At 49.9% G+C, this 14,595-nt stretch overlaps 1 protein-coding gene across 1 annotated transcript in view; it reads right to left on the reverse strand.

The window, feature by feature from the left end:
* The window catches only part of NSMF (NMDA receptor synaptonuclear signaling and neuronal migration factor), a gene marked incomplete at both ends in the record, with an annotated part of 44,364 nt that overhangs the window by 13,701 nt on the left and 16,068 nt on the right, over positions 1-14,595 (reverse strand). Inside the window, 3 exons of the mRNA XM_084272618.1 lie at positions 3,854-3,922; positions 6,583-6,658; positions 11,241-11,720. Coding sequence (XP_084128744.1) covers positions 3,854-3,922; positions 6,583-6,658; positions 11,241-11,720 — 625 coding nt within the window. The remainder of the gene's footprint in view (positions 1-3,853; positions 3,923-6,582; positions 6,659-11,240; positions 11,721-14,595) is intronic.

Below are 14,595 nucleotides of genomic sequence, written 5' to 3' on the forward strand. Positions count from 1 at the left end.
TAAGTCAGATCCTATGGGGCAGTGCCCTTCCCACGGCTTTCTTCCCCCTGACTAAGCCTCCCCGTGCTGTAACAGTGCTGAAGCTGCTGCCTGCACTGGCAATGCTCCCTGGCCTCCTGGTAAGCAGCAGTAACTGCTCCACTCTCTCCTCTCCTCCACACACATGCCAGCGGGGAAATAGGGTGCCCAGGCTCCATGCTGCCAGGCAGCACACATATACCCCGCTCCTGGCTGTGCTCAGTCCCACACACAGCCACCGTCCCTGCTAAGATCCCAACCACACGGCCTGTGCTGCTCCCCAGGGCACAGGGCTGAGAAAGCTTGAAGCAGGTTCTTCCTTCTTGGAGAGCACTGTTCAGCAGGGCTGCCTGCCCTCACCATGGACCTGCTCTCGGGTGATCCGCAGAACCACGTGCTTCCCTGCCCAGCACTCACAGGCAGAGTTCAGTGGGGCTGTAGAGTACACAGCTCCAGAGGGAAGTCCACCCATGGGGACCTGGGGACCTCTAGTAGGCCTGGGGACCAGCTACACCTGACAGTCAGGTCTGTGTAGAACACACTGACCATGTCAACAGGAGTCTTCGCTCAGCCCCTCCGAGCACAAGGGACCTGCTTCCCTTAGTTCCTCATCACTCAACAGGCAGGACAGGAACCAAACAGGACAGAGGAGACATAGGGAAGGAACGCCATGTGGACTATCCATCACCCCTCCGTGAATTCTACTTGGGCTGACTTGGCCCTGCAGCCCGTGTCCCCAGGAGTGCCAGCTGGCCTGTGTGCCAGCCACCTGCGTGGAGTGGGGGACCCTTCCTAGATCCCCTCCTCCCACCAACACACACAGCAGACATCAAGCAACAGGGACTACTGCTGGTGAGACGGGTGAAATGACGCATCGCCTGGCTCACACGCGAGTTAGTGGGATGAGTAAGACATGTTACAACCATGCAGATGCTTTTACAAACTAATTGGACTAGAAGACACTGACACCAAGTTGTTCAGAGCAAGTCAGATACATCTACTCCAACAGAGAGGTCAGCCCAAACACAGCCCTCGCGGTGGGAGAGCACTTAACCCACACCACTTCTGCTCTGGGGCCTCCGCGCTATCATCAGGATCCAGATTCAGCAACTCAAGGAGGAAAGCTAGCAGCTGGGCAGCGAAACCAGGAGCAACAAATTGTTACTGCATAACAAATTTCCATCTGCTCTTGGGCTGTTAATGTGCTTTTACAAAGCTTTACTTTAGCTCTACTTGGTACGTGAAGATCCACCACTGTGGATCAGACAAGGGCCCTGTTCAGACAAGCAACTGGAACAATCTGCTCCACTACCACATGGCTGTATGTACAAAGCCTTCTGGGGTGCCTGGGGACTGAGAACATGGGCTGTTTTACCATGTATTAGATTAAAATATCACATTTATTTGGGTTTGAAGGAAGCCAATGTCTGTCTTTACACAGAAAGGTCTTGGCCATATGCTGTAACTCATCAGAATGAAAATCTTTACGGTCGCTGTGAGACCAAAATCATGCCAGACACTGAGCACTGATGTTAACTGCCAAGGCCACCATCCTTGGGGCTTTCAGCATTTTGGAGCTAAATCCATTGTTCTGTTCAATGCTCAGTTGTTCTCTCTGCAGAGGAGCCTCTTCAAACCCTGGGGGAGGCAGAGAAGAGTGCTGCTCCCAGCTGCCCCGACAGCTGGGTCTCTCCCCTGAGTGCGAGTTGATGGAAGCTGTCTAGATACATCTCCTAAATACTGGGGAGAGCAGCTCCAGGGAGAACCCAGCAGTGCAGGGTTAAGCAGTGCACTCAGTGCTTGGACAGGGGGACAAAGGCCTTCTTCCCCCTCAGCTCCTCTAGGAAAAGAAGCACTTTGGAAAAGAGGCACAGGCCTGGGGCTGCCTCTTGATGAGGGCATCCTGTGGTCACCCAGATCCTTGTTGAGGGCTTTGTGCAGCTGCACTGGTGCTCAGCCCCTCTGTGCTGGCATGCTAGTGTGAGAGTACACAGCACCCCTGGGGGGGTCCACAATCTGCTCTGTGAGTAGTGGGGTTGCATAAACCTGCTGGGTCTTCCTGCCTGGCTCCTGCAATCACACCCAGGAAAACCAGTGTCATCTCATCACTACTAGCAGGACCTCTTCATCCATCAAAATTCCATCAGCAATTCCTCATGTTACAGTGATAAAACCTCCTTCCCCTTCTGAATGGTGCTTGTCCTGACAGGCTCCAGCTCACCACACAGTCCACACCACCCTATGCCACCTCCACAGTATCCAACCCAGCCAGGGGGTCTCTGACACCCAGCAGTCCCACTCCACACACTCAGCTCTGCCTGCTGTGGTTCATTTACACTCTAGAGAGGAGCATTTTCAATGGCACAAGTACTGACAGCTATCAATGCTCTGCCAAACCCCCAACAGCACCGCTCCTGTTCTCCTCCCTGCAGTGGTTACAAGGGCCAGCAAACCACTGGGCATCACTCTGTCTCAGGGCACCATCCATTGCACCAGCACACGTGCCATGCCACACAAAGCAGCCTCCCTGTGCACCACTCACACAGGGCCAAGCACTGAAGGTGCTGTGTGATAATGACTCAACTCCTGAAGCACCCAAGGCCGTGAAGGGCTGTCCCCAAAAACAGCAGTGGAGCTGGGGTCCTCCTCACTCCCTGGAGAAGAGCTGAATGCTAACTGCCAGCCATCCTTACAGCTGGCCAGGGTCTGCTTGCATGGCACACTGACAAGAGCTGACACTTCTCCTCCTTATCAGGAGATAAATGCACCAGGCTCCTGCTGTACAATCCTGCCCAGACCTTCAGTGTCCATAGGAAGTGAAGGGACGTGTTGGCTGCACAACACAAGGATGCCACAACTCTGGCCTCTATCCTGACTACTCAGCATCTCCGAGGTACACAACTCCTACATGTAACCTGGACTTGTAAGACATGTGAACAAGCCCTTTCCTAACAAAGACTTGCCTCTGTTTAAAAATCCTGAGAAATCTCTTTCTTTTTAAAGATACACTGTCTATTTACATACCAGACTCTTAGTTTTGAGTCTTATTTCTCTTCATTATTGATGGAAAAAGCCACCACCCTTAAGTGCTAATAAATAAATAAAGAAAGAAACATCTTCCTGTCAATTTCCCAGTTAATAAAACCTGATGTTATTCTCCCACTTGGTTTGAACAGTGCTGAAGCGATCGTGGCAGTTTTTAACCAGTGACACAAAGTGCTGCGTTATCCTTCTTAGTAGGCTGCCAAAATACCCCAGCCTTGGCACGTGTAATGAACCAGAGCAGTGGTGACATGCCCTGGGAAGCCAGTAGAGGGAAACCGGGGTCCTTCTGCAGCACCCGGAGGAGGAATCAGTCCCCATCCCCTCTGTTCTCCTGTCTGTTAAAAAATAAGTAAATTATTATTAGACTTCTGGTCACTAGAGATGTTAATTTTGTCTCAGACTTGCATTTGTAGATGCAGCAATAGCACCTAGAAGTATTCAGCTATCCTCAACTTCCAAATATTTGGGAGAAGGCTTGGGAAATTGCTTTTCTTGGTGGTTTTTTTCCTATATTACGTATTTTTCTGCCTGAGACACAGATCCTGTAGATTATATTTGGAAGCTTAAAAGAAACTTGACAGCGTTTCTTTAAGAAGATGGAGATCAGCTATCCTGAGCGCTGCAGCATCACTCCCCTCCACACTACCACCACAGCCACTGTTAGTGTCCCTACAAACAGCAACACAGACAGGGACAACCACGTTCAACGTCACCCAGCGTCACTAATGACACCCAAAGGGCCCATGCAACACCAGGCAGGGTTATGGCTATGGGAGAAAAGGGGCCCTACCTCTGGATAACAGCTGCAGAATCATTCTCTCGTTTCCGTCTCTTCCTCTCTGCGTAGCCCCTGAACGCCCTGGGAAACCATTTTTAAGCCATTAACCAACCTCACAGCTTTGAGGTGGAGAGGACACGAAACACAGACAGGAAAGCTCTCACCAGACAACACAGAGAGATCAGGCTGACCGAGGAAGACAGACAGCCCTTGCAGGACTGCGTGCGAGTCACGGGCCAGACGAAAGACTCACCAAACCAAAGGTCCTCAACTCTCTAGGGTAGGTGGCTGGACAAGCAGCTGTTCCTAAAGCAAACACAGGAGTGGCCAGAGCACGGCCCAACGAATGGGGGCGAGCCGCCATCGTCCCTGCTACGGAGGAATGGACCTAGGAGACTGCAGACACAAAACCTCTGTACACCAGGATCAAGAGGGACAAAAGCATGCGAGCAACTGTAGCGTCCGTTTCGAAGATGAGGATGGTTGTGGTGTGATCCATGTAGGCCTACCCAGATGCAGCCAGCTAACCCCTCACCGGCTGAGAAACAGCCCTACCACAGGGGGTATAAGGGACAGGAGAGGAGAGGAGAGTTTATCCAGGACACCAACAGACAAGGAAATAAAGAAAAAGAAAAGAAGATTATACTTACGAGATGCTAGAGATTCCAGGAGATGCAGGCAGTAAGAGAGAGAAGAGGAATTCATTAGTGCTCAGCCCCGGCCAGCGTTCTGAGGGAATTCTCACTCCAGAAGGAATTATTTCTTGTTAGGTGGAAGGAAATTGCTTTTTAAATTAAACATTTTTCAGTGCTAAGACTCCTACTTGACCGAGCTAAATCCTCCCTAGGGCAGTGTTGGCATGTGTCTTGGATGCAAATTACGCTCTGTGCAGGCCCAGAGAGCACGCAGAGGTACAACTGATGGCTGAATGGGGCCCACCAGGCTACAGCAGCAGCTCGGCATCATGGGCTCCTGGACCAGGGGGACCTTCTCCCACAGTGACAAAGACTCATGAAGTCAGCTCATGCTGCCTGGTCTATGAAGGAAGTGAGCACGGTGGGCTGAAAACACCAGAGCACAGTTCAGGAGGACAGGGACACCTTGGGAGGACCATTCCAACCAGCTTCAGGAAACGCCCTGAACTTATGGAGATATTTCTGTGCCAGTTCCAAAGGCAGCAAGGAATCTCCAGGAATGTTATCCAGGGAGCTACACTAACCAAGGGAGCTGTGCTCCTCAAGGGTTTCCTGAGGGCACCATTCCCAAACCAACCTCCCTTTTGCCTCCAACAGCCTTGTAAGCCCTGCCACGGGCCACATCCTGTGCACAGCAAAGATGACTTCAGATAGTGCCTGAAGACGAAGGACACATGCTGATTCTGTGTGTGGTTTGGTGTGTCAGACCAGAACTGTAAAATACCATTCAGTGTTACCAGACAACATTTCTCAAGGGCAAAGCATCTGTCAAATTGCCCTCAGACACCCGCAGGCCCCATCAGCCTGGTCCCAGGAGCGTTAACCAACTGGGGTGCCACTGGATTTACAGTCCCTGAAGAAGAGGCAGAGGGACACAGAGGTAGAAGAAGCACTAGGACAATACAGAGGGAGCAGAAGACCACTGTCAGTGTGGCACCCCACCACAACCCATCGGATTCTGCAGACTGGCACCAGGGAAATGCTGGGAGCGTGGGTCATGGCTCCAGCTGAGCTGGAAGGACAGGGTGTGAAGACATAGTGCTTTTTCTGGGGGATGCAGATCCCTTCCAGTAGTCTCTCAGCTACACATCTACCCAATGCTGGATCCAGCCCTTCCTCCATCAGTCCTTTGAGGCCTGATCCAGTCTGGGACATCCCAACATCCTCAGTCAGCCTCTCTCAGGGATTTGGGGAGGGAAAGAAGAAAGAAGAAGTGGCAGAGAAAGAGATTATAAATGGACACTGGGTTAGGTAAGCAGAAATAAAGACAGCAGCAGAGCTGAGGGTGACACAGACAGTGGAAGGAGGACAGGAAAGAGGTGCTGAGGCTGCCCTAGAAGACAGACCAGTCTCTCATTTCCCTCATCTCCTGCTTCAGCTTTCCAGCCAGGCAGGAAATACCTGAAACCAGGAAGATAGCATTTCCTGACAAGCTGGGTACACCTGTGAAATGAGGCTCCCCTTACTTCAAGAACCACCTCTCCCAGCACCCAGGGGCACCTGAACCTGCATGGAGTGTGGAGGGTGAAACTGTCCCTAACTCACATCTGCCCACACTGTGCAGAGATTGTACTGACACCTTCTTCAGACAGCCAGACTAACACAGAAGCTGTAGGGCTGCATCTCATCCCAGCGAGATGTGCTCTGGAGTGAGGGATGCAGGGCAAGCCTGGCATAACGTTCCCTTGGGGCAGTGGCTGCTGCAGAAGCAAGCGGTGGAGGGTCTCAGCTGGTGCTTCCACAGGACCCTTGCTCTGCAGAGGCAGCCAGGGATGGGGCACAGGGTCACAGAGAAAACACAGGGAGCAGAGAAGAGCTGGGCAGCCCAAGGAGTTAAAGGTGGTAACGCCACACAGGTGGGAGTAAGTAGGAAAGGGAATTACCAAGCACAGAAAGGAAATTAACAAGGAGACAAGGTTGTGTCTCTAACTAGTGGACTGTGGTGTCAAATATACAACTTGATTGCTCCAGGCTCTCAGATACAGCTTTGAGTGGGCCTCAAACTTTAAAATACACAATAAAAGCTACAGCAGTAGTTGCACTTACGCTTGCATAGTTGTGGTAGCAGTTTGAAAACTGAAGAGGTTCTCCTTTGGGAACCAGGTTCGTATGGGGACATCATCTGGAAGAGAGAGAGCAAAACCTGAGAATCCAGCAGGCAGAGACATCCTTCAGACTTCCCAGGCTCCTTCTCTCAGTACTTTTGCTCAGCATCCTGTCCTGTACTAACCAGGAAGGTCCCATCCTCCTCACACAGGCACACAGCCACCTAGTGTTTCATAGATTTGTGCAAAGCCAGGCTCTCAGGTCACTAAACGAAGAAGGAAAGCTCTGTCCTAAGTGTGGAAGATCAGAATTATCTGGGAATTGCAGAATAAACATTTAAACAAGAAAATAAATCAGGGGAAAGAAACATTTCTCATTAAAAGCATTTTCCAGCCTCTGCTTTTTCTTTAGTACCCCTGGTCTGAAGGGGTTCATCTGGTTCTCTGACACAGCTTCCTGTGGGAGAGGAAGAGCGTCCACCTGCCTCCCTTCACAGGTCAGAGACAGATTCTCTCTTTCTGCCACTGAAGGTCCAATAAACCCCTCATATCCCTGCTCCTGATGATCCACCTTTGTGAGCTTTTCTGGTTTTAGAACCCAGACAATCTGCAGAACACTGCTTATGTGGTCCCCATTGTTCACAAGCTGCCCTACCTGAACCGACCACAGACTCTTTCCTAGGACCCCACATCACCTTCATGTAATGACCACTAAGACAAAAAACGGGCAGTAAAGTCAGTCATGAACGATGCACGTGGGACGGTGGCAATCAGGAACAGGGACCTGACCAAGAAGCAGCTCCTCCTGAGGACTCTCATGCTGAAGTGGGTCAGGAGGGAGTCAGAGGTGCATCAAACCCACTGACACAACACATGTGAGATCTCAATGGATCAGATCCTAGGGATTTGGTGGTACCAGATTTTTCACTCTCAATTTGTGGCTTCTTTGCTCAATGCCTTGCTGCATGTTGCTCATCAGTGCTTCACTCATTCAAGTTTTAAGATCATTAGCACCTACGGTATCTTAGTCATTAGCATTCTGGCATTGTTGAAAGTATTTCTTTTATTTATTCACTTTTATTGGACAAAACCCAATCAAACCCTGTGTGCCGACTACAAACAAAGTTACTCCAGTCCAGATCTCCTACCAAATGTTTTGTACAGATCATCATCTACTACAGACTGATCCTGCTGTTCCCTGGAAGTACAAAAACCGGCTATAATTACAGATGCAAAAAATGCTGAATGCAACCAGGGAGGCTTCCTTTGAAGTGAAGCCTCCCAGCAAGCTGTACCAGACACTCCTTCTCAGCTAAGAGTTTATGTCAAGCCTTGTATAAAGGCACCCCAAGGAAATCTATATGTTAAATGAAAATTGCATTCTAGTATGCTAAATGCTTAATAGGAAGTGCCTCTGTCTGCTGTCCTCCAAAGAGACAGGGAAGAAATGCAAACCAGCTCAGGCTGTAAACGAATTGCTGGTTTGAAGCCTCCAGCCCGCAGAAGGGGTGAAGGAGGAGAAGCTGTACAAATTGCTTTCTGGCCAACAGTTCCACAAAGACTTCACAGGGACTGCACATCTCTAAGGACTGGCAATCTCCTAATACATTTCACAGCTTTTAAGCCACCAGCTTTGATTCAAAGCAGAGTTTATGACAACAGCTGCATACGTGGCTTTGCCTGGGCAATGGTGGAAGCCTCCCCTCCTTTTGTGACAGAGAGGAGTCAACATAGGAGAGATATCACTCCCCTACCCATAGCACTCAATGGAGAGCAAAGGATTTGGGGCCCTTTAGCAGTGCCTCCTTCCCAACCAGAGGCAGACCAGTAGCAGAGGAGCACAGCTGGGACTGGGGAGCACAGCTCAGCTCCAGAGGTCCTCCAACTGATTAAAATTCAGATTACGATATGACTTTCTTGCTTCCAGGAGCAAGTAGCACGCTCCTTTTGCTACAAGATGCCAGGCAGAGCATCTTGTTCTCCTTTCCTGTTACCATCAACTGTGATGAAATAGTCTAGGGCCTGGGTAAGGCTGGAGGAACGCTGCCACCACCATGTTCAGCAGCTCTGGCTACTTGCCCGGCTGCACCCGTATCTCAGCACCCCTGGCTGGGAGTGGAGGTGTTTGTATCAGCTGCTGGGAGCAGCACAGGAGACAACAGCTTGTGCTTCTCTGGAACAGTGTTAGGCATCACAAACTCAGCATAAAAACCCATATTAAATTATGCCAGTCTGGCCTAACTGCATGAGCGTTGCCTTGCAGCAACAGCTCGCCATGTGAATCCAGAGGAAGCAGCATTTCGTGGCGAACCTCTGGGGAAATCAGTCTCTGTCTCTTGCCTCCATTCATCTCTGCTGTGTTTTCCCCACTAGCCATGCATGAAGGGCATCCCAAGAAATACTTCTTGCAGCCTGTGGCAGTCGGGCCATGCAGTGTTCTGTGTTTCTCTGAGTAACATGTTGGCCAGAGAGCACAAACGAGACCAGGCCGAGAGAACCTCCATTCCGTGAGGCCGGTGCTAGGCCGGGATTTGTTCTGAGGCACAGTGCTGCCTGTGCAGCCACACGAGCAGGCAGGCAGAGGCTTGAGACACGCACTGAGGGCAGCTGCTGTCTGCTTGTACAGAACACAAAATACTCAAGGCAGCATCTGCAGGATCAGCGCTGTCAACTCTGTTCCCACTTCAGTAACTACTACAGGATATTTCCGGTAAGGCAGATCCCCGTTTCACATCGGTAACTGGCCCTGACAAAAACTGCTGCCTAGTTGGAAACACATAAATCCCAAGGCCCAGAACATGGCATGTAATCAAGGTCAGGCTTGATGGGGCTCTGAGCGACCTGACCTCGTGAAGATGTCCCTGCTCACTGCAGGGGTGGGACTAGATGGCCTTTGAAGGTCCCTTCCAACCTAACGCATTCCATGATCTCTAGAGCACTTGCTAGGACATGTTTCCCAGCAGAAAGAAGCCTTTCGCTCCAGCTCTGAGGAGTTAAACTCTTCCATTAGTAATCTTGAGCTTTCCTTTGGTTCTGCATCAAGGAACTGCTTCAGTCCCACAGTGCATAGTACAATTCTGATTGGCTCAGGAAAGCATTTAACACAAATCCATCAGCATTAAACCTGGAAATCTTCACTCCCTTAATTCTGTACACACCATGTGGCTGCAACTGATTCACTTCAGAACTCTGATCTCCATCGGACCAAGTCCCTGGGGTTGGTGATCTCCTCTCCTGCAAGGCTGGGACAGAAATGGCTTGCTTTTTCTAACTTCACCCAAGTTTTCTGGCTGTGCCATCACATACAGAGCCATCTCTTAGTAGGTAAAACATGGATGATCATAAAACAATAAAAGGTTTCCATACAGGAAAACACTTCCTGCTCTTTTTCTTGCACTTGAGCAATGAAAAACTTGCACATGTAGTGTCTGATGTGAAGCCCCAAAATCAGAGAAGCAATCCATAAAAACTATGCACAGGAATTAGCAGGGACACTTGATAATCAGTTATTTTCTAATTATTATTCTTTACTATTAGTCCATGTATTAATTTAGTCACAGAATTTGAAGTATCTGCTCATGAACCATGGTTCAGAACCCAACCTTTCTGTGATTTTACGTCCTGTAAATATCACCGTGATATCTGCTAGAAAACTACAAACCCAGGAGAGATGCACAGTTTGATCTCCACAGTCCTTATACTCAATTTATTTTCAAGGAGAAAACCCTGACCTTTCCTTGCTGGACACTCTGCTGTAGAAGCCTCAATGCGTGTTTACAAGAACCAAAACCACAGATAAATTAGGTCAGACTCTTTGCCAGCCACAAATAGAGCTGACAGGCAGAGACTGACTGCACACTACCTTGCAATTTGAAGCACACAGATTGTCACATATATTTGATGAACAGTTAAGATTTTTTAAGACCATGAGGAATTTTTTAACGTAATTGAGTAATTACAAGCCCTGTTCCCTGAAAATGTTGAGCAAATGGATAGTGAGTGGGGAAGAAAGTCCAATATTGTTTGTATTTATAAAAAGATCATGAGGTGGCACTACGTGAGGAACCCTGCTAAACAGCTTCCAACCACACAGATGAGCATTTTCAGGATGCACCATTCCTGAGGTGAGGCTCGGAGCACTCCAGCACCTTCACAAAGATTTCACCTGCCTCAGCTGCAGAATGAGACAGAGAAGAGGGGAATCAACTTTTTAAACGGGTACATAATGGCAGGACAAGGGGCATGGATTAAAGGTAAAGGAAGGAAGGTTTAAATTAGATATTAGGGGCAAGTTCTTTACAGAGAGAGTGGTGAGGGGCTGGAACAGGCTGCCCAGAAAGGGGGTGGGTGCCCCGTCTCTGGGGGTGTTCAAGGCCAGGTTGGATGGGGCCCTGGGCAACCTTGTGTAGCTCCAGGCCTGGAGGTTGGTGTCCCTGCCTGTGGCAGGGGGTTGGAGCTCTGTGATCCTTGGGGTCCCTTCCAACCCAGACCATTCTATGATTCTATGACTCTATGAGAGAGGGTCTGGCTCTGATCTGCCTCCTGGATGAGCACTGGTGCAGGTGCTTTGACGCTGCCTCTGCTTTCTCGCTCTGGGAACCCACAGAGATCAACCACACAAAGCTGGCATGACAACCACCCCGGGTCACCCTTACTTACCAGACACCCGATCGACACTGTACATCCTCTCCAGCCTTTTCCTGTGCCACCCAGTCTCGCCGGATTGATGCTGCTCCAGGTCAAAGGAATGCTGGGAAGGGGCAGCCAGCCGGGTGCAGTTTGGACACTCCTTGGAGCCCGGCCGGCTGCCTGGCCAGCCCTTGCAATGCCTGCTAACGCCGTGAGAGCCACTGGCACCGTGCGCTTGGTGGCCGTGGTGGCACTCCTCCTGGGCAGCCCCCTTCATCACCACCAGTTCCATACTGTCATTCTCATGGTCCGACAGCATCGGCCTCTCGCCAGAGATCGTGTAGACTCGCGGCTTCGGGCCCTCGCTTGGCATCTTCTCCGGCTGCTCCTCGGAGAAGCTCCTCTCAAACTTGCCGTCTGAGATGACGGAGAGCCTGCGCTTGTTCTGTGCCGCCTGCTGCATCTCAGGGGAGTCCTCCTGTCCGATGTAGGAGTCTGCTAATAGGTGATCTGAAACAAAGGGCATGCTTTCCTTAAAACCAAAGCATCCCACACCCTGACAAATTCAGGAGGCTCTGTTACTGATGCAGGAAGAGGAAGGAGGAGAGGTTCCCCCAGAAACCTTTTCAGATCCGTGTGCTCCCACAGGCTTTTAAACCTCCAGAGCTGGTCCTGACATGAGGAACATTTCTCACAAATATGCTCAATATTTTAAGTGTGTATGGCCACCAAACCAGGCTAGAAGCAAACAAGGGTCTCACTGCACCACCTGAAAATGCTTACAAGCCAAACAGCCCTGGCCAGCTGCGCAGGGCTGTCCCTTCAGCACCTTCAGCCAGGCAAGTTCAGCTCAGGCCAGAGTCTGCAGGACAAGGACCAGCACCAACTTCTCTAAAGTGACCAACTCCGTGTGTTTTGTGCACCAAGTTGTTATTTTATAGAACTAAAGGAAAGAGCACACGCTGGGGTTTGGTGTCCCATTCCGTGCCCCCTCCCCCTGGATATTCTACCAATTGCTCTGACATGAAAGAAACACAAAAAGACTTCAGCTGACAGCTGCAGCACAGCATCCAGCCCTGCAGCACCCTGCTCAGCCCGCCTCACTGCGCAGGCAGATGGCGAGGGCACAGCCTGCGGAAGCTGCCCTGAAGGGAATACAGCCGCTGCCTTTGTAGGGTAGGGAGATCGAAAGGAGAAAGGCCCATGAGTGCAACTATCTTTGGAGCCCACACACTGGATGAAGTGCCAGGAAATCTCAGCATTTCCATGGCAATTCCATGCATGAACCCAGCCGTAGCTCCCACCCACCTGCTAATCTTTTTTTCAAGTGGCTGTTAATTACCTCTTACACTTCCCTTCAGATGGAAGCAGCTCAGGGGACCGTTAAGAAGAGCTCAGCAGGGAATGCATTATTCATGCCACTACTACCCCAGAAAAAATAAAATCATTAGTGTCCAGCACAGGCAGCAGCACTTTACAGAGGGGCGGAGAGTAAACCCCAGCCTTAATTTCACTATTTAATGAACATCTTTTCTTTAGTTACTGAGCCACGGCCTGGAAGAACAGAGCAACAATGTGAACCTTGGCTACCTTGCAACTGGCCATGGAGAGATGAAGGAGGAAGAGATCTGCCTCAGGGCTGATGACGTATGTATGCAACACCGACTCTTCACCAGTGCCACGTTCTACTTCCTGTGAAGTGCTCTTGTGCCCCTCTGCAAATTGCCCCCAAAGCTTCTGAATCTGATTCCTTGAGCTGCCTGTAGGAGCCCTGAAGAAAGAGCTAAGCCTTCCCCTGTCTTTCCAGCCTTCCCATGAAGCCCAAAATGCATGCCTTGGAGCCACGCTCCTCACTGATGTGGTCCAGGTAGAACACAAAAGACAGGCAGTGGTCTAACTCCACCTGTGGTCATCAGCACAGACAGCAACAGACATCTGCACCCCCTGCAGCAGACTACAAGGGTCACCACCAGAACAACTGCAAGTGGAAGAAGCTGCTTCATAGCTGTCATTCAACAGCTTGTCCACCAAATCCTACCAGCTGCAGGACTCATGGACCAACTGGTGCTCAAAGTGCTCACTGGCTCCAAAGCCTCCAAAACTGCTTGTCACCACTGAAGAGGCAACAGGCCACCATATTTGTTCTCCAGTGACTCAGACCCTCTCCAGTTCCAAGACTGACTGTGCTCAAGAGTGGGCATGGCTTGGGAAAACACCACCAAATGACTCTTCACGAGCTGCCAAGATCTGTGCTGGGTAACAGAGCCAAGCACACCATTTTTTATATTAAAAACAAAGGCCAGCTCTAAGTACTCGTCTCAGCTTGTCAAACTTACTAATCTGTGTGGGCACAATGACACTACACATTTCTTAAGACACCGCAAAATACTGGCTGACAGCTGCCCCTGCTCCTCCTGAAATGAATACTTGTGTGGAAGGCGTAGAGCATCATTAGAGCCAACACACAGGATTGTGCACCTTTCCCACGCACCGACAGCGCCGCAACCCAGAGGTCTGAGAATCTCTGAACCCTGGTATCTGTGGGTAAACAGCAAAACACAGCGCCCAAAGCACAGCATGTCTGAAAATGCTGGTGATCACAAGTGCAGAGAGACCAATACCAGCCTCTAATAAGCACTGAGGTCTGTTCAGAACTTACAGACGTGTATGTGGGACATGACTTGTTTCAAGTAAGAGTCATCTTTTCACTGAAATCATGGCAGGGTGACAATTCTTCACATAAACTACCTGTCTAGCACAAAAAATGTGAGGATTGTCCTTTCTTTTTACGTTAGTTGACCCTTACTCAAGGTGTTTTCAGTGGTACTTAACCTTAGGAGGTATATCTTAGGATCTTAGCTTAGAAGTTTTCATGGTCTACAACACAAAGACCTGCCTCCCCACCAACACACTTCCTCTAACAACTGGTCGATTATTTCTTTGCATTCAATTTAGCACCTTCAGTAACTACATATTGGAGGAAAAGCTTCACATGCAAAGGGAATATGAAGCTTTACTCGTGACTTCTAGTGGAAGTCAGTGTGGAAGGGAAAGAGATTCAAACATCCATCACAATGAATTATTGGCTTGTAAAAAAGAAACCTGCCACATTTCAGGGAGCAATCCTGTGCCAGCACACACACACACACACACACACACACATGTTGGTGTACAGCAGTAGCCCAGGGATGTTACCAGTGACTGGTTCCTTTGTCTGTGCAGTGAACTGGATTTGGGTGCCAAAGCACTGCATGTGCTTCCACTATGGCATTTTAGGTTAATAGCTTCTGCTAGGAAAGAAGTCAAGTTGGTCCAGAAATCGATACTGAATTAAATCCGAGCCACAGGGATGTTCCGTGAAGAGAGCTGAGAAACAGTAACTGGG

This window comes from Gallinula chloropus (genome assembly GCF_964237585.1).
Source record: "Gallinula chloropus genome assembly, chromosome: 18".
In the NCBI taxonomy this organism is placed as follows: Eukaryota; Metazoa; Chordata; class Aves; order Gruiformes; family Rallidae; genus Gallinula; species Gallinula chloropus.